Here is a 20,228-nt window from a genome sequence, read left to right on the forward strand (position 1 = left end):
GTACCCCAGGCCTGGTACCCAGCTCTGCCAACCTGGGTCCCTACAGCAGACTGTTCTCCACAGGAGGGGGGGGGGATGGGGGGAACAGAACACTTCAATTATCTATATTCTAAATGCCCCCGTTTAAATGCAAATTAATTTCTCTTTGTTCCCCTTTTATCTCATTATGTTGATGCTAATGTTGCCAGGAGGTTAGGTAGTTAAATGCCAATGAATTTCACGTTAAGCTAGGCAGCAGCATTGCACATCTTTGCTAAAAATAGAGCTTCGGTGCGATGGTGTGGAGTGTCTTGTTAGCCAGCGTTTATGCAGAGGCACTGTGGCGCAGGGTGGAGAGACTACCTCAAGGTCTCAGAGCTAACAGTGTAGTCTAATGCAGCCCCTCAGCCCCGGAAGTGCTGCTTCTTCATGACCCCGGGGCAGGAAAGGCACCGCAGACACCCACTCTGTTCTGTCACACGCCCCTTGCCAAAGGGATCACTCACCCGCCCGAGCTCCTTGTCTTCCAGGGCCAGGACACCGGTGCTCTCTGTGAACAGCTTTACTTTAACGGCCGGCAGCGCGTGGGTTGTGGAGAAGTCACCCTGGGTGCCCCAGCTGTGGAGAGAGGGTCAGTCAGTGGAGACAGGTGCACCTCGGAAACGGGGAGAACTTCCTCGTCTCCCGGGAAGAGCAAGTGCAAGGTTAACCCAAGGCAGTGTAGACTGTCACACCCACTCCCAATACCCCCAAAGCTGCCGGCAGTGACAGAAAGTGTTGATTAACTTGTGAGATGAATACAAGGCAGATGCTTTTGAAGTTGCCGTGGACCTTCCCAGAGTGCCTTGCAGTCAGCACCAAGGAAGTCACGGTTTCCCACTGCAGCTCCGTTTCCTGCAAACAGCAGCACACAATCACCAGCCTTTCCTCTCAGTCCTGGAACACCTGCTTCATGGACCACGGGGATTTGGGGCTGTGAGACGAGGCTAGCACCTGGCCTCCCAGTGGGACTTCAGCAGCCATGGGGCTCAGGTGGGATATGCTCTCCAGGGGAAGAGGAGAACAGGACCGCCACCACCGAGAAGGTCTACAAGATGGAAGGCCAGGGGCGTGGAGGTGCTTGAAGTTTATGGGTAGCCAGGGCTCAGCCTCAGAAGAGAGTCTGGTTTACCCAGCCTGTGGGCGGAGCAAAGGGCCTGGCTCACCCTAGAGAGTAGCCCCTCAGGAGTGCTTTCGTCATCCACCTGTCACCACCCTGGAGACCTTCCTCCAGCCATTATACAGCTGCAAATAGAGTATCTTGTGGACCTGTACCCATATACACTAAGCCTGCCTTATCCTTCCATGTCACCACCAGCACTGTTCCAAGGTGAAGCCCTGACCCTTCCCTGTGCCCTGCTTCTCCCTTCATGGGCCACCTGCCTTTGCTACCTCTGGTCTGCCTGACACCTGCACAGTTTTCTCAGGTGGCAATGTTTTTTGTTTTTTTTTTTTTTTTACTGCCTTTTACGGCTCAGGCCTAACCATCACCTTCAGAGAGAGAATGCCATCTGATCTCACTGTCTTCAGTACGGCATGAATTCCACAGTATGCCCGGTTCATGGACTGACTCCTGACTGCTTACTTGGGACCTTCCTTACACTCAGCTCTGTGAGCCCAGGCGCTCTGCTTAGCAATATTGCACATCTTACAACTTAGCATAATGCTTTATACATGGGAAGCACGGAAGAAATAGTTTTGAATGAAGAAATAATATCAACTATATGTTCTTTTACAGGGCCAGGAAATAGTACAGACAACAGCTTTTACATACAGATTGTTTTTGCATTATATAATCAATTTCCCATACTGGCAGGCATTTGTTAAAATCTGGTTTCAATGACTACAGTGTTACATTGTTTAAATACATTGTTGCTGATGTGTGACCATTAGTCTATCATAGCAACTGAGTTGGATAGAAGGTACTTAACGAATTTGCCTCTGGTTATTTCTCTGGGATAGACACCTAGATGAGAAATGTTTCTTCATCAGGAAACACCTTTGTCGAAGGTGTATGCAGTGGTGATCATACTCAAGGTCTGCAGTGTGCATCCCTCAGGTATTTCATGTAGAGACGATGACTGTCCCACATCAGGAGCTGAGTATAAACCAAGGGAGCTGTTCTTGCTTTGCACAGGGCACCGCTTCTCACCTTTCCCCTGGCCTATTCCGTCATTATTGTTTTATGGATATTTTTAAAAAGATTTGCTTATTTCTGTTTCATGTGTATAAGTGCTTTGCCTGCCTGCATGCATGCCTAGTGAATATATGCTTGGTGCATCCAGAAGCCAGAAGAGGGGCATGGATCATCCAGAGATGAGTTAAAGATGGCTGTGGGCTGCCATGTGAGTGCTGGGTCCTCTGCACAAACCTGGGTCCTCTGCAAGAGCAGCAAGTGTTGAAAGGATGAGCCATCTCTTCAGCCCTCGTGGGTATTTGCTTGGCTATTAGGGGGCTTCATATTTTACTCTGTGCCTATTGCTGCCTTTATTTCTTCTTTTACAGAACTGTAGAAACACGACTGATAGTGTCAGTGTTGAACTTCATAAAGCAAATTCCATGAACTGAATGAAGAGGAACAGAGAGACCTAGGAGTGGGTAGGAGATCCTCAGAGTAACAGAAGGGAAGGATCTGGATCCTGCAGACAGGAGTGCAGGAAGCAAGCCACAACAGCGCAAAAGCATCGGGGAGAGGACACAGAGTGGCTGTGAGATGGAACAACAAGAAACAGGTTTTAACAAGACAGCAAAGCTGGGCACATCCCACCAGGAATTTCCCGCTGTGGTTCCCAGCACTGTCATCCAGATCAGCGATGGGAGAATCCGTCCTGGCATAGATGCCACAACAAAGAGAGCCAGGCATTCCTGCTTGAATCCTGGCTGAGTCCCATACGGACTATAGGGTTTGGGATGAGCTAACTAACATCCCTGTACATTAAGTCCCTTGAGCGTAAAGTGAGTTCACTTTACAGTAATTGTAATTGTCATAGCTGCAGGCTTGGTGCGTGATGAGACCCCAATAAACCATGGATGTCTTTCCAGTCCTAAAATAGGAAAATGTGCAGTAACAGTAGTGCGTACCTAGAGTGGGGCATCCCCCAGCACATACTTTTCAAGCACCTCCTGCGGAATCATGGCTACTCCGACTCCACAAATCACCAGGAAAACGTTCACTTCAGTGGACATTTCACAGACGAGGGAACTCAAGGTGTTGCCTGTTCCTTTGCAAAGATCCCAGGCAGGTCCCTCCATCCTGTGTGATGGGTATGCTGCCTGCATTGCCTGTCAGGTTCTCTTTTTGGAGAGACTTCCTGGCTTACTTAGCAGAGATTGACCGCTGCTGCTAACCAAGGATGCCCTGCCCAAAGGCATGACCCTCCTCCACTCCCTTTCCCCACTTCCTCCTCCTCTTCTTGGTCTTTTCTGGACTGGGGATGGAACTAGGGTCTCACGCATGCTGGGCAACTACTCTGCTGCTGAACCACACCCTAAATTGTCCCTTTATCTTTTATTTTGACATACGGTTTTCCACTGATTTGCTCTGGCTGGCAATGAATTCATTTGTGGGTCAGGATGGCCTTTGGCCTGGGGAAGCCTTTCCTGCATTAGCTTTCCCAGGGAGCTGGATTTCAGGCCTGTTCCACCCATGCAGCTGGGCCTACCCTGGCTGAAGGGATATCCTGGGCTGTCTAGCAGAAACCACCTCAGTTCTCCTGGTCTTCTGAAGCTACTCAGTGATGCCTTGCTCCGTGTTCTGTGAAATGACTCAGACTGAGGGGGCAGCATGGTGCTTCTGAGCTCCCGAACCTGGATAACTGGATGGAATTCAAGCCATTAGAAGAGACTGCCTTCCTACTGGGAGTTTGGCTCACACCAAGAAGTCAGGTCACAGCTGAACCCCAGTTTATCTCTCAGGCTTTAAAAATAGTAACCTGGCCTAGTGAAGCAGGCAAAAAAAGAGAGATTCTATTCTAATCAAGACTAGTTACATCATTTTCAGGGGGACATCAATCACACAGACACACAGATATGGATGGACACACAGACACACACACACAAAGATACAGACACGCCCAGAAACAGCCACACACACAAAGACACATATACACACAGACATACACACAATTAAAACATTTAAAATGGTGTGAAAACATCAAGGATTTTTTTTTTCCCCTCAGCACACCCTCTGCTCCATTGCCTCGGGGGACTTCATTCTACATGCACCTTTAGAGTCAAAATCACCAAGAGCTGCAAGATGGTCACAGGAGACACTAAAGCAAACCAGGACATTTCCTGAGCCACAGGCCTCTGAAGATGCCTGGCTCCAGGCCTCTGAGGCTAGCACAAAGTGAATCTTCTTGCCTGGCAAGCCTGGCTGGGCATGGCTATGCAGTGAGTGTGGGCTGTCCCAGGCTGTTGACTGGAAGGACTGGATCAGGGAAGGCTACTGCTGGCTCCCTCCTTTCAAGAGGACTTAATTCTCAGACCCTTTCTATACCTCCATCCTGCGGAGAAAAAGTTAGACAAATGTCTACTCATCACTTTGCAGTCCACGCAAGAACTGGCTCCTTTACCTGGTACCCAGACAGCTCCATGCTAGGCACAGACCTGTTTTAGAGGCTTTATGGGTTATCTTTAAATAGCATCTTTTTAAAAAGCCTATTAGCTAGTCTGTGAAATGTCTACACCTGTGAACTCATAATTACAGATGAGGAAACTGAGGCACAGGGATTCTGTAATGTGTCCCATGGTAGTCTAACTCTGCACAGCTATGTCCTGTCTGTCCTTCATTTCATCACATACGCCCTTGGGTGCTTTACTCAATTATTCCTGCAACTGCCAGGAAGCTCCGTTTTTGAGGCTGCTGCGATTCCCAGTCACCCTGGCTCTAGCTTTGGATTTATTCCCCATGTTTAATGCACTTCTCTACAGTGCTACATTTGACATCCTTACAAATTATCTGGTGGAGATGCATCATAAACTTTTGGTGTTTTCGTGGGCCATACATCAACAAATAAATCTATTTCTCTTTGTTGTGTTTTTTTTCTGACCTTTTCTCCTGTTGTGCAACTGACTATGGCTGCTAAGATGAAAACCTCCTTTTAAAAGATTCTCAGAATGGAAACACTGCTGCATTTTGATAAGATTTATCTCAAGCCAAGGTTGGGAAGGCACACAAGCTAGATAAAATCTAAGGGGTGAGGTGAGCTTTCTCTGTGATTCTATCACAAATGACCCCGTAGTCACCCTGTTCAGGTAGCTAACAAAACGTGAAACAGAGCTGCCAATTACAGAGGGCTTATGTTTGCCAAGACCCTCAGCTCAGTGTTCATACGGATCATCTCATTTAAGCCCTCTGACGGCTCTGTGAAGAATACCTAGTTACATCATAATTTTATAGATGGACCTAGTTTGAGGAGGAGGTTAAGTAAATGGACCAGGATCTCAGGCCATCGCCAACAGGGGATTCAAATTCCTGAGTTTCTGATCTTACAACCCTGGTATTGAACCAGAACCCTCTCTCTCTCAGGAACCCAAGATGGAGTACTTTCCCACAGACTAACATGTACCTTTGTGTCTTCCTTTCCACACACGCAGGAGTTTGGGGCAAGTAACATTGTCAGTAAAACCTATTTCCTGCACCAAGAACAGTAATAAACCAGGGAGTACACAGTAGTCCCTTGATTATTAACTAGAAAGGGAGGGTGACAGGCTGTGAACGATCAGGCCACAGGTTTGGGGGATGTAACCTGTGATAGCCTCCTTTACCTGGGCCTTCATGACCCAAGGAGACGACAGTGTTTTGGAACACAGTGACTCTGAATGCCCACAATGTCTAGCAGCATGCAGGGCACAGCCTTTGATGGCTCTCTGGGGAGCCAGGTGTGGATGCCTGTATGTCAAACAATGGTTGGCTCACAAAGCTAAAGGCTCAAAGAAATGTGGATGTCAGTGACAAGGTTAGAAAGTGCCACCAGGTTATAAATAGCCACAAGCACATACTGTACCTCCAAATATGCCTGTGTCGTGGGACACCGGCACCTGTCCTACCTTTTTGTAAGGAAGCGCCAGACTAACTTGGAGGACAACCAGGTTGAGTAGAAGCTGACCTCCATAGCTTAGGGGCGGTGCCTAATTAGGCCTTCCTAGGGGAGATGCTTTCTAAGGGACCACAAGCAAACCATCTCATCAGGTACTGCTAGGTCTGGCATCGGTAGGATATTCCCTGTCTGCCACGTCTCCTTGGGGAGACGTGATTGGGATTTCATCCACAGTCAGAACGGCTAGCCTCTGAGCACTGGGGGATCGGGAACTCCTTCCTGTACGCTGCTGCTTGGAATGTAAGCCAGTGTAGGCCCTACAGAAACCAGTACAGCTCTTCCTCCAAACACACACCACACGATCCAGTTCTGCACAGCTGGGTACAAGCCTGAAGGACTACAAGTGTGGACAGATTTGCACGCATCCATGTTCACCACTCCAGTGTTCCCAGCAGCCAAGACACAGAGCTATACTAGATGCCCATTAGCACAGTAAAGAAAATGTGTAATACACAGTGACATTCTAGTCAGCCATAAGGAAGAATGAAATTCTGTCACTTAGAGGGCAATGGAGAGACCCGATTATCAGGTAAAGTAAAGTAAATTAAGCTCGTAAGGACAAATACCATATTTTTTTCTCATTTGCACAGTATACACGTATATATAATATACATATATTATATATATGTATTGTATATATATCTACGTGTGTGTGTGACATGAATGTAGAAGAGAAGATGGGAGGAAGAGTCTAAAAGATGGGTGGGCTACAAGAGAGGGTAAGGGGGAAAATACAATGTAGCATGTATATATATATGTATATATATGACCAATTACATATATATGATATATAAAATACATAGATATGATATAAATTTATATATATAGAACAAGTTAGAAGAGTTAAAGGGGGGTGTAAGCAGAGCACATTTATTTATATGGATGATACATAAAAATAATAATAAAAAGAGCAGTATTGCCCTCAGAAGATTGGTGGAGGGATTTCTAGGAGAGAGCTATCGTCCACACTGTGTCTGAGCCAGCAGTGCTCAGGCAGGACGCACGAGGCCTTCTCTTTAGAGATGTAGGACAATGGTTGCTAGGCCGTGGCTGTGGGTCAGTTCCAGCTGTCACCTTGCTCATGTACAGCTCATGAGGCAAAAAATGGTATTTACAGTTTCAAGAACTCTTATGTGTATGCATATGTGTTTTGTATGTGTGTGGTGTGTTTATGCGTGCCTGTATGTGCATGTGTGAAAGCTAGAGGAAGATGAAGGGTGTCCTGCTCCATCACTTTCTGCCTTATCCCCACGAGACAGAGGCTCTAATTGACCCAGCCGGATATTCTTTGCTAGGCTGGCTAGCCGGCAAATTCCAGCTATTTTCCCAGCTCCGGCCCTCCTCACATGGCTGGAGCTTATTACAGGTACACATTGTTAGAGAGCATGGTCATCTTTTCACCTGGATGCAAATTCTGGTCCTCCTGCTTAGCCATCTGGCAGTGTTACCAACCGAACCATCTTCCTAGCCCCAAGTCCCAGTTTTCCCATTTGTAAATGGTGGAAAACAACGAAATGAGGGCCCCATTGACATTTAGGTTTTGAAGCAAAGCAGCAGTTTTATTAGCGTGTGCCTATGATTATTTACTACAGGTTGTCCAAGCCTGCGGTTCCACCACAGAGCTAAGAAGCTACGGATCAGATCACATGGCCCATGAGCCTGAAGTATGTCTCCTTGGTCCTTTACAGAAAAGCCACACCCCATTGTAAGGGGTAGAATGGCCTGCTTAGCAATGGAACCATGCTTATTCCCATAAGTAATTTACAGGTGTGCTCACCTAGCCCACCCGTGAGAGCGACTCTTAGCACACACCTGCCAGGACAGCTCAGCCCATGTGGATCCAATCTACTCGCCTGTATCCCTCATGGCGTTCTCTCTGCAGCACTCTCAGTGTACTGGAAAATCAGGCTGTGGGACGAAACACTTTTCAGACATGAGGTGCCCAAAAGCTGCTTCAGGATCTGCTTGCATCTGCTCACTCACTTGGTCACACTACATTATTACTAATATCTCATAAGAAGCGCAAGTAGCAGACAATTCATATTCCGGGGGTGCAGGGGTGACTCTAAAGTCACAGCACATTATTTCTGCAAATGTACCGCACGGTGCCACTGCTTTGAACACGGACACTTTGATCTAGGGAGGAATGGAGCGCAGGACGGGAGAGCTCCCCGGTAAAGCAACCTCGTACTGTGTGTTTGCCAAGAGCATCTGCTCTGTCTCAGCCACATCTCTGTTTACTATTTAAAGCCTCTTATTTGCAGAAGCCTCTTTGGACCATATGTTATCAACAAATGTTGCTAATCAAATACACACAGTAATTTTCATTAGAATTTCCCCCCATGAACAACAACAACAAAAACCCCACATTTGCCACAAAGGGAATATACCTCCCCAAATGACAGCCAACATCCACCACAAACCTTTGACAGCAGTAATATTTATGAACGAGTATGTAAGCCAAGAACACACCCACATCAGGCATATAACGGCCTCTTGGGGAACTGGATTTTGTGCAGGTTTATGTGGGGGCTGGTGGTGGGGGTGGGGTGATGTCATTAGTTGCCATGGTGATGCTCAGCATAAGGCCATAATTCATGTCACAGAGATTGAATTTGCATTTATTCAAGGTATATGGCTCATGTGAGCTGGGTGTTAAATCAGTGCAGTTCATAAAATTAACTGGGCTTTAACAAGAGAGGAGTGTCATTTTGAGGAATGAAAGTGCCGTGTTCCTGTTGCTAAGAGGGAATGTTAATAATTGCCCAGAGGCGACTGTGCTAAAGTCTTTTGGCCTGCCTTTCAGCTGACTGTGTGATACCTTACTTTAAGCGAATCAATTGTGCCATCACAGTGTGTCTCATGCAGACTAATTGATAGGGTGTGATGTGGAGACCTTGGGGTACTAGGAAACCTAAGCTATCTCTTAGTCTACAGAGAGGAGGCAAGAGCTCTGTAGAAACCATGTTGTTGTGAGGTGGAAAGATGGAAGCTTCTGTCTGTGTCCTTGGCACTTCTTCTGCAAGGCCTCTTCTCTCAGCCCAACTATCTCCAAGCATCAGCTTGAACTTGGCTCACTCACCTCCACTCCTCTACAATTTCCCTGGCGTAGCCAAACAGACTGCACCGACCACCCACACATCATTCTTGTTTCATCCTTCAGACTTCGTATGTACAGTACAAGTTTGCTCAATGCAGCAAGCAGGAAAGGGGGTTGAGAGGGCTGGGTGTGTGTGGGCAGCAGAGGCCTCAACAAGTAAAACTCCAGGGACTGTATTTACCAGAAGGATTTAATTCTGGCCTCATTTCACTTGGTCTCTTTGGGCTAGACTGAAAGTGGCAAGGGCAAGGCCTCTGTGTGGGTCCTTCATCTCTGAATTCCCAGCACGTAGCACAGTGCCTCTCATACACACACATCCACAGGCATCAGGAGTGGGCTGTCAGTCAACACCGGTAACTCCCCCACACGTGTAAATATATGGGTAGGATTCAAGGTAAGAGCAAAATAGAATAATACTTGGCTACCAATTAGAATCCTTTGGCATGGTTGATGGAATAAGAAAAGCTCGATACGCTTTCTAAGGGCAGAGACCACGCCTACCCTTCTCATTGTGGCTTGCAAATATTCAGCTCCCTGCCCAGGGCAGAGGGTTCATGAAATCAACACCCATCTGACCAAGGCTGGAGGAAACACAACACTGCAAACACAAGGGACTTACTAACAAGTGACTTTCACTGATTGTTTACTATGCAGTAGGAAGGCACCAAGTGTCTGGGTATTTGACTTTTAGAGTTTTCTTTTGATCCTCTTTTAATTAAAGTTTCTCTGCTACTATTACATATCTTCTCTTACATACTATGAACACTTTTTCATGACAGAAGTTTGACTTATGATGGGGTTACATTGCAATAAATACTTTGGAAGCTGAAATTAATGTAAGATAAAAATGCACGGAGCATGTCAACCAGTGATGGTTACAGCTCAGCAACATAGTATCAAATCAAGGAGCAGCATAGGGCACCCCATCCCAGTCTCGGGAAAGAGGCACATAACCATATCAATAGCTCAGGCCCTGGTTGGTGATCTGTCCCAATTTGAAGTGTCCTTCTCACATTGAATGCGTGCTGCTTGTACAACACCATAAAGTTGAAAACCGAGTGCATTCTGAGCATGGAAATGATAGTCAGGAATTCCTGGTCTGATAATTCCAACTTTCCTGCCCTGAGTCTGGTTCTTACGTTCGTACTGTCTCTAGGTATTACAGGACCAAGAGTAAGAATATGGACTCTGGGAACCTGGGTTTATATTCAGCTGTATCATTCTCTTGTACTGTCTACTTTTCTTCTCTGTTGTATAAGTTACTTTTCTTCACTGTGATGAAATACTGAATCAAACAACTTAAAGGAAAAAGGCATTTATTTTTGCTCATGGTACCAAAAGTTTCAGTCTATGATTGTTTTATCTTATGCATTTAGCCAGGATATCATGGCGGTGGCAATGTGTGGCAAAGGAGGTTTTCACTTCATGGCAAACAGAAAGAACAGTGTGGAGGAGAGAGAGGGAGAGGGAAAAGAAGAGGGAGAGGGAGACAGAGGGGGTGAAGGCAACGGTGAGGATGGGCAGGTAGGAGATATTGGGGGGGGCAGAACATGAACTACTTCCTCCAGCCATGCCCTGTTTTCCAAAGTTTCTAGAGCTTGTCAAAACAGAGCCACCAGCAAGAAACAAGCATTGAACACAGGAGCTTGTGGGAGAATTTCATCTTTAAGGTATAACACCTGTAAAACAAGGGTGCTTATGGAACTTCCTCTCAACTCTCTCTTGTTAGGATCAGATGAGAAATGATTCCCGGATTTATTCTCCACGAAGCTTCCATAACTGTTATGGACAAAGATTGTGGTGATCATTACTTAGTTGCGCCTCAAAGATGTACAATAAGGGGCTGGAGTGATGGCTCAGTGGTTAAGAGCAGCAGTTGCTTTTCCAGAAGACCCAGATTCAATTCCCAGCCCCCACAAAGCAGCCCGCAACTGTCTGTAACTCCAGTTCCAGGGGACCTGGCACTGTCACACAGGCATACATGCACATGAAACACCAGGAAACATAAAATAAAATAATTAAAAAAAGATGTACAATAAGTAAATGCAAGAGCTAGCTAGCAGGAGACTCAGAACACCAAGGTATAAGCTGACTTACAAATCTTTCCAAACTGTCTGGGCTTTTTTTTTTTTTTTTCTTTCTGAACAAAATAAAGTTGGGGCTTGAATTTACCTTTTGAATTTTTAGCAGTGAAGGGAAGAAAGTGAAGGCAAGAACCATCTCTGTCTCTACAATGCCTACCTCTGAGCACCTGGAACACTTTCCTTCACCACCAACCCTCTTGCCTCCTTTTGATGGGCTTTCTGGGGTAGATGAAGGTTACTGTTCAGAGAAATTCATTCTCTCTTGGCTTCTACAAGAGACACACTTCCTTCCTGCTCCCTGAATGACCTCGTTAGCCTCCTAGCTGCTATTTTGCTTTCTTTCTGGCTAGAGTACATGTTCTGTATTCTGACCTTGCCATTATCCGTGTTGGCTTTCCTGTGCCAGTGGAGCATCAGTAGACATGATGCAAACATGATCTTTAGATGAACTTGAAGACTGGACTTGTCCTCGTGTGCCCATTGCCACTATCAACAAAGCTTTCTCCAGATAACTGCTGTCCCCACAGACTTGATTCAGAACAGACTATTTAGAGAGGATTTGGGCTCAATAGAAAGCAAGGAGCCAAAGCCAGACAGCTTGAAGCAGAGCAATTCAGCTGAGCCTATCTTAGATCAACCAACCTCAACTAATTGAAAAATAACTGAATGAGAATAATGACTATGTCTTTGTGGTAGTTTGTCACATAGAAATAGCTCATTGATACAGCCCTTTATCTAATCCTTAATCACTTCATCCTGTCTGCTAGCTAGTCTTGACATACAAACTGAGGTATCTAAAAGGAGAAACTCTAAACTGAGAAAATTCCTTCATAAGGTAGGGCTGTAGGGAATTTTCTTAATTAACGATTGATGAGGGATGGCCCTGCCCATTGTAGATGGTATCATTCTTGGGCTGGTGGGTTCTGGGTTCTACAAAAAGGTAATCTGAGAAAGCTATGGGGATCAAGCCACTAAGAAGCACCCCTCCATGGTCTCTGAAACAGCTCCTGCCTCTGGGTTCCTGCTGTGCTTGAGTTCCCATCCTGACTTCCTTTGATGGAGAACTGTGACATGGAAGCATAAGCTAAACTCTTTCCTCCCCAAGTAGCTTTGGTCATGGTGTTTCATCACAGCAATGGTAACCATCAGACATCCTGTTTGCATTCTATGCTCTGTAGATTGGGCTGGGTTGCCTTTATGAGAAAAACACATCACACAGAACCCAGACATGTCATAAAGTCCCTTCACTGTGATATAAATCTCTGGCATCCACTTAAAGAACAACCTCATAAAAAATGTTGTTGGCTTCAAAACAACTTCCCTGTTTTGTAAGCATCAATGTAGTAGAGTCTACTAACATGGTTTAAGAACTGAACTGAAAAGAAAAAAAAAAAAAAAAGAACTGAACTGCAGCCTGGCTACCTGGCTAAGACTGCATAAGACTGTATCAAGTACTGTTGTGGTTTCCTAGTGATGAAGTATACTGACGCCACCTAGGGCTAAGGCAGGCAACCAGGGTCTCTCAAACCCCCCAGGTCCAGAGCTCACATAGGAGCCTAGTCACAGAAAAGGCCTTCATGAACAAACCACCTACATGCAAGCAATAGCCCAGCTCAGAATCACTCAAGTGACCACAATATCTATGTCTTTGTCCATGTGGAGGTCCAGGTAGAGGTAGATGCACAGAAATGCAGCTCTCGTGAGGCACCAAATTGGTCATTCAAGGATTTGGCTAACCTCCAAACATCCTCTCCCATTTCCTGAGAGCTCCAAGTTGCCTTTGACAGAGAGGATTACGGAAGTCAACAAAATAACAAAAGTCAACAAACATTGCTCGCGAAAACTCTCAATGTTCATGGTCTCCATTTCTCAGTAAAAAGACACAGAGTAATCGACTGGATATGAAAACAGGATCCATCCTCATGCACTCAAGAAACACACCTTCACATCAAGTATGAACATTACCTTAGGATAAAAGTGTGGAAAAGGATATTCTGTGAAAATGGACACAGGGAGCCAGGGTAGCCATTTTAATACCTGACAAAATATCTGGCAAAACCCGCATGTCTCAGTTGGTCAAGGTTAACCAAAGTCGGGCTTGATTCATGAAGCATGCCAAAACACCCCAAATTATGCCAGGTCTAGAGAACAGCAGGACTGAGCAGGGAGCTTGGGCTTCCTATCACTTTCTCTCTCACAATATTGTGACCAACAGATCTTAGGAGAAGGGAAAGAAAGGAGGAGAGAGAGAGAGGGAGGAAAAGGTAGAAGGAGAAGGGGAAGGAGAGTAAAAAAAAAAGTCATTTATTGGGAATCAAAATTCTGTGCCCACTTGTGTTTTATCATGCTCACATAATTTTCAGGCTATAAAACCAGCAATGCTGAGAACTTCTGACCACCGCCCCATGACTTTACCTCCTTTCTTGTATACCGCTCATGACACTCCAACTTTCTCTCCCCTAAAGAAATATATGTGCCTTAAATTATTATTATTATTTTTTGCCTATAAATGCTGTTACTGTCTCTAACTTGACTACCATGGTTTAAACTCCTGGCAGTCAGTTTATTATGAGCACAATAAAATCAAGTTTATTCCTCCCATCAATCATCCAAGAAAATGTGTAGAACTGTGGTCGTTAGTCTCATCACTTTAAGCAGAGGATAATCATTTCATTACCCATTATGATCGTTTGTACATTTTTATGAATTATTTGCATCATTAAAGATTCAATGTGTGCCTACCACGAAGACTCAGAGCTGTTTGGACAGACCTTTCCCACCCCCTTCTGCTGTGTCAGGCACAAATGCTAATGATGTTTAGGGTGTTGAAGCATTTTCTCCTCTTTTACAGAGGGTGGCATAAAACAAAGCTATGTCTGGGAGAGAGAGAGTGAGCGAGGAAACAATGCCAAGAAAAATCTGATGAACAGCACAAGGGTCTGACTGGCGTCTAACTTTGCTCTTCTGTGGCAAAGGGACTGAGAGACAGCCTGAAAGTTGGACTTGTGTTCACCATTTTGCATGAGGAATCATATTGCAATTGGAAGGTCGTGTCTAAGGGCCTTTGCTTGCTCAGTCTATAGTGACAGATCATGTTACCGAGCGTCTGAGAAGGGATTGTACATTTGTGTACAATGTTAACAAAACCTATGTCTCACAGACAGATTTCAGCACCACACACATCAGCTTTTGACTCCTTGCAACAACTTTGAGGTGTAGGTACAACTGCTCCTCTACAGGCTAATGAACATTTCTCAGTGCTGTATTATAGATAATCACAATGCACAGTTTGTATATTGTTATGATGACCAAAATTATTAAAATGGAGTAAAATCAAAATATTTTATTAAAAAGTGTGTTTTCCTTAAATGTCCCATTAACACTAAAATAGCAACATTCTACAGAAAAAAAAATGAGCCAGTAAGTAGCATTCCTCTGTGGCTTCTGCTTACTGGCTTGGAGGCCAGGCTAGAGAGAGGTCTCAGGGACAGGAAGACCCCAGGACTGCTCCAGGGCTAGCCTGGAGGTCAGAACAGAGACCAGTGCCTGCTGCAGGCTGGATTCTCCACTCAACTGTCGTGTCTTCTGGCATTTTCAGGGTGTATTTTATCTTTCTTTTGGTTCTGAGATGGGGACTTTCCATGCCGCTTAAACCAGAACTCGGGCCTTCTTTCACTTTTTCCTATACTCAATCTTTTATTGATTTAATAGATTTTATGGTATTGTAATACTGTGGTAACCTGGGAAAAGATGTATGTTATATTCTCAATAGACATGAGGGGATAGTTGACCCTTTACAAGCCACGTGATAAGGTTTACAGGCACTGCATGCATCTACCTTACAGCTTCTTTCCTAGTTAAGCTGAAAGAAAATTGAGTAATCAGCTGAATAATTAAATCATCGCACAGAGTACCTAAACAGTTTAATATAGACCCACAAATTTCCCAAGGGTGCTTCCAATGAGTTGATAAATGAATGGTAGAGATAATGAGTACTTTGGTCCAGAGGATTGATATAGTGGTGTTGGTGGTGTGGGAATCCATCACTATGGGACAACTGTAATGCAAGGAGGGATACAAATGAAAGCAATGAAAATGGAATGGGAGTGTCAGTAGTCGGGCAATGAAAGGATGGGGAAGGACTGAGCATCCTTCAGCACTTTCCTTTTGCTGTAGGATGTATCTCAAACTTTGTGCCAGTAAAGATGTATCACGTGTCTCCTTTGCCTAGAGGTATTACAGCCATGCTGCTCTCATAGAACATAGAGACTGGAACTGAAGCTCCAAAATGAACTAAGCATACACTTCATACAAGGTATGAAGAAGAGCTATGGGAACAGATGAGGTCAATAAATATAGGAGGGAAAAAATCCTTCCCCTTTTTCAGATACCAGGAACATGCAAATCAAAACTACATTGAGATTCCACCTCACTCCAGCAGAATGGCCACTATCAAAGAAACAAACCAAGAAGCTGAGAATGAGGAAAGAAAAAAAATTCTAGTACAGCAATGGCAGGAATGTGGCTTCCCCAGCCAGTAAAAGACTAAAATCAGAACTACTGAGCCTGCATAAAAACTGATAGTGGTCTAAGTCAACATAACACAGAGGTGGGCTGGAGAGATGGCTTGGCAATTAAGAGCACTGGCTGATTTCTAGGGGACCAAGGTTCAAGCCCCAGCACCCACACGGCAGTTCACATAACACGGAGGTGGCCAAACCTCCATGATGGTTGCATCAGAAGTCATAAGAGCATGTGGACTAACATATGGACTCAAACTGGGTGTCCAGCAATAGATGGATGAATATGTATGAATGTAAACACACACATACAATACATATGGTTATATCCTTTACAGAAAATGGATGGAAGTGGAGGTAAAACATATTAGGTGAGAAAGTCAGACTCAGAAAGCCAAATACGTTTTCATTGCTATGCGGACTCTAGTTTGAAAAATGTGTGTAAGACATTACATGTACAATAAAATGGACACTACTTAGGAAGAGAAGGTAGACCTGTAAGAAAGCAGGAACTAGACAAGTGAGGTCAGTGGACAGGGGCATCAATACGAGCAATATATGAACAAATATATGACACAAAGTTATGAAAACATCATAATGATGTCTCTCGTCGTGTACAATGAATGCATGCTGTATACCAGAAGAAATGTATGGCGTGGGAGCCCAAGAAACATCAGAGACAAAGGAAAGGATGCTTAGGACCCCCATGGCAACACTGTCATCTGGTGTCAGCTGCGCTCTCGGAGGAGTGCTGGAGGTTGCGGAGGGAGTTTAGGTGCCGGATGGAGGGCAGAGATCCAAGTCTGTGAGGATGAATGAAGCACCTATGAGCAAGGTCATGGTCATATGCTGTTGCCTGCTCAACATTTGTGTGCACACAGCTTCCCAATGCGTCCTTGGGAATCACCTCTCCTTACTTGGGTCCATGTGTGTTTTAGCTAAAGATAATCCCATTTCTGGATTGAAAGCTGGACATTTTTGACATTGTATTTCCTAGTTTTCTGACTCAGTTCATTCAACAAAATCGGCCACCAGCAGTCTGCAGCCAGGAGGTTGGAGACCGTATCTCTCCAAATTGCTACATCATCAAACACGATCCGTGAGGTGCTTGTGGTTGCTATCTTGATTCCAAAGGAGGGAAAGGGGACAGCACACAGAACACAGCTGAGAGAAGATACTAGTGTTTCTCAACCTTCCTAATGCTGCAACCCTTTAATACAGTTCTTCATGCTGTGGGGACCCTTCTCCAAACCACAAGTTATTTTATTGCTACTGTAGAACTGTAATTTTGTTACTATCATGAATCATAATGTAAATACCTGGTCTTCTGGACATCTGATATGTGACCCCAGTGAAAGGGTCATTTGATCCCAAGGGGTTCGCCACCCACAGGTCAAGGGCCACTGGTGTACACAGTGTCCAGCTCCATGGACTGATGGGACCTTTCATTTAAAGCAGGTCAGGGCTGACAAGTTAACTGTGGGGAAAAAGAGGCTGCAGCAAGGTACAATTCCCTCTGTTATTTCGACTGCTTCTATTCTATTCTACTCATTTCTTCAGGCCCATTCTTGAAGGTGTCACTGTCACGTTATGCACATACAACACAGCTGGAACTGCTGAATTATCTGGACGTAATTGCTCTCCTTAAAAAAATAATTTGCGTTAACATACACACACACACACACACTGTGTGTGTCACAGTGAGTGTGTGCGATCGGAGGACAACTCTTGTGAGCTGGTTTTTTCCTCCCACTGTGGGTTGCAGGAGTTGATCTCAGGTCACCGGGTTTGTGTCGCATGCACTTTTATCACCAAGTCATCTCACCACCCCTGAACATATCTTAAAAAGTCTTAATTGTTATTTCTCCCGGGATCTTTTAGGCTCCTCATAAACTACTTGGAAACTGCGATTTATCTTTCCCTAGTATTTGCTCAACTCATTCATTGGTACCCAACAAACCACCAAACTATTATAGCTACCTCATCAGGTAATATATTATACTGGTGTGCAAAAATCCAGTATTCCTGAAATGCTGGTGACTTACGATAGTTTAACCTGAGAGCTAGCAAACTAAGGTTTGGGGGCAAAAACCTGTTGTCTTGCTTGGTTAAATCCTTTTTTTTTTTTTTCTGCAGCACATCCCAGGGATGTTCAGTTATACTCCTCTGCAGAGAACTGTCACACTGCCACGGTTGTGACACACAAGGCTTGGCCTACAAACCGAGGCATCTCACCCTTCCTGTCTACAGATGAGTTTGCTGGCCTTCCATTCTGTCAACTCTAATAACTTATGTAAGACCATAAGTTAAATCTCATGTTTTAGTCCATTTCTTCTCATGATGGAGGTGAATAAAGGGTACAGTTGAATTCTTAAGAGACTAATGGTTCCTAGAAAATCCCACCCACACAAGCAACTTATTAAAGAAAATCCTACACATATTTTTTCAGGTCACAAGTAACATTAATGTTTCAGAATGTGTCAGCCAATAAGCTGGGCAGAGAGGAAAATAGTTCTGGATGAACCTGAGCCCCATCAGCACTCCAGAATGGCTTGCATTGGACCATTGTCTCCAGTTGGTGGAAAGGCAGAGAAGGAGAGCCAGTATGGAGGTTAGTGTGGAGGCTCCTCAAAACTCTAAACAGAGCTAGCATATGATCCAGGTTCAGCAGGGCTGCTCCTGGGTCTACCGAGCAAGCTAAAGTCAGCACATCGCACAACCACTCACACACCCACGTTCATAGTGGCAGCAGCCCCACTAGCCAGGCTTTGAACCAAGGGATGTAATGTACAGATACAATGGCCTCTGAGTCAGCCATCAAGAAGAACAATTACGTCCTTTTCAGGAAATGGATGGGATAAAGCATCTCAAGTGAAATGACCCAGACTTCAAAAGGGAGTTTGCACACACACACACACACACACACACACACACACACACACCACACACTTAAATTATGTCATTTCCTGGAAGATGTATGCAATTGAAGACACAATGTTAAGAAAAATAAAACAGACTCAGAAGACAAATGTCACACACTTCCTCTCATTTACAGATTCTAAAAATTTAAAACCAGACATGAAAGAGAAGCAGCCTAGAGGGGAGAGGGGGGAAGTGGACAAAATAAATGAAACGTGGTGGGAAGACTGAATGCAATGGAGGCACATTGTGTACAGGTAGAAAATATCACAGTGGAGGCTGCATTTTACATAATTCATGCTCATGCTAAGAAAAAGAAACAATGTACATTTATTGTGATACTGCCCAAGGCTTTCTCTAATATCGGCCATTTCTCTGCCAATCATCAAAGAGCAGATCTGCCGTGGTTTGAACGTGTCCCCTCAAGACTCAAGTGCTGGAATTGTGATCCCCAATCCATCTTAACAGTGCTTGGAGGTTTGGGGAGATAGTAGAATTTGATGATGTCATGAGGTGGGGCTGCTGTGATGTCATCAAGTGGGGGCTTTTTATTTGTTTTTGTGAGACAAATCTCCCTACGTAGCCCAGGTTCTGCCACAGGGGTGTACTGCCCTGGCAGGCTCATTAGTGGTCTTTTCAGAAGAGGGAAGGAGACTGCAGCTAGCGTGTTCGTTCTGTGTTGTCACATGATGCGCTGCCGTGCTGGTCTCACAAGTTCCACCTCTTTCTTAATCACGTGGATCGGACACTTTTTTTTTTTTTAAGGGCAACGGAATGCAGATGAAGACAGCGGAGTTATCGAGGTCCGTTGTTCCTACGTGGATTTTGGCCCTAGCATTCCCTGTTATGACTGTGCAATTTACAAAAGCCATAAAAACATTTTGGATGTGCTCCTTATTGAGGTTTTCTGTTTCCCCACCCGCAGTTGACATGTTTCACTGCCTTTTCTCCGATGCTCACTCCTTGAGGGCTTTGCAGAACCCGTCAGGACATCACGAGCCTGAGAGACTGCTGCAGGACGCACAGTTTGCTCCTGGTTTGGTGAATATGGGTCGCTTCATTGGTTTAGTTTGCTTGGCGTGTTCAGTGGCAGGAGGCCTGTTGTGCCTGGTTGGAGCACTGCATTTGTTTTCCATGTAAAGAGCGCATGGGGTTACTGATCTTTTTTAACTCTTTAGGGGACTGAGGTATGTTCCTATTATCGTGCTGTATTTAGCCCCACTGGGAAGAAAAACACTTAGCCAGAGAAATCTAGCCCTTCCTTTGGCAGGACAAGATACCAAGCAGGGATGAAGGGCTACAATCTCATTTAGAGATTGCTTAAGAACGCTGATGGAGAATCAGCAGTTAGTGCTGGCTAAGTACCCTTCCTCAGATTTTATTGTTTCTTTTCTTTATTTGTTTTTAAATTTATTCACTTTGTATCCCAGCTGTAGCCCCTTCCTCTACCCCTCCCAATCCCGCCTTCTCTCCCTCTTCTCCTCCC

At 45.0% G+C, this 20,228-nt stretch overlaps 1 protein-coding gene across 12 annotated transcripts in view; it reads right to left on the bottom strand.

Moving 5' to 3' along the window:
- The window catches only part of Cadps (calcium dependent secretion activator), a 452,771-nt gene that overhangs the window by 179,388 nt on the left and 253,155 nt on the right, over window positions 1-20,228 (bottom strand). For all 12 annotated transcript variants that reach the window (XM_060390975.1, XM_060390971.1, XM_060390969.1 and 9 more), the window contains exon 7: window positions 486-597. In XM_060390975.1, coding sequence (XP_060246958.1) covers window positions 486-597 — 112 coding nt within the window. The remainder of the gene's footprint in view (window positions 1-485; window positions 598-20,228) is intronic.

Source organism: Meriones unguiculatus, chromosome 9 (assembly GCF_030254825.1).
Source record: "Meriones unguiculatus strain TT.TT164.6M chromosome 9, Bangor_MerUng_6.1, whole genome shotgun sequence".
In the NCBI taxonomy this organism is placed as follows: Eukaryota; Metazoa; Chordata; class Mammalia; order Rodentia; family Muridae; genus Meriones; species Meriones unguiculatus.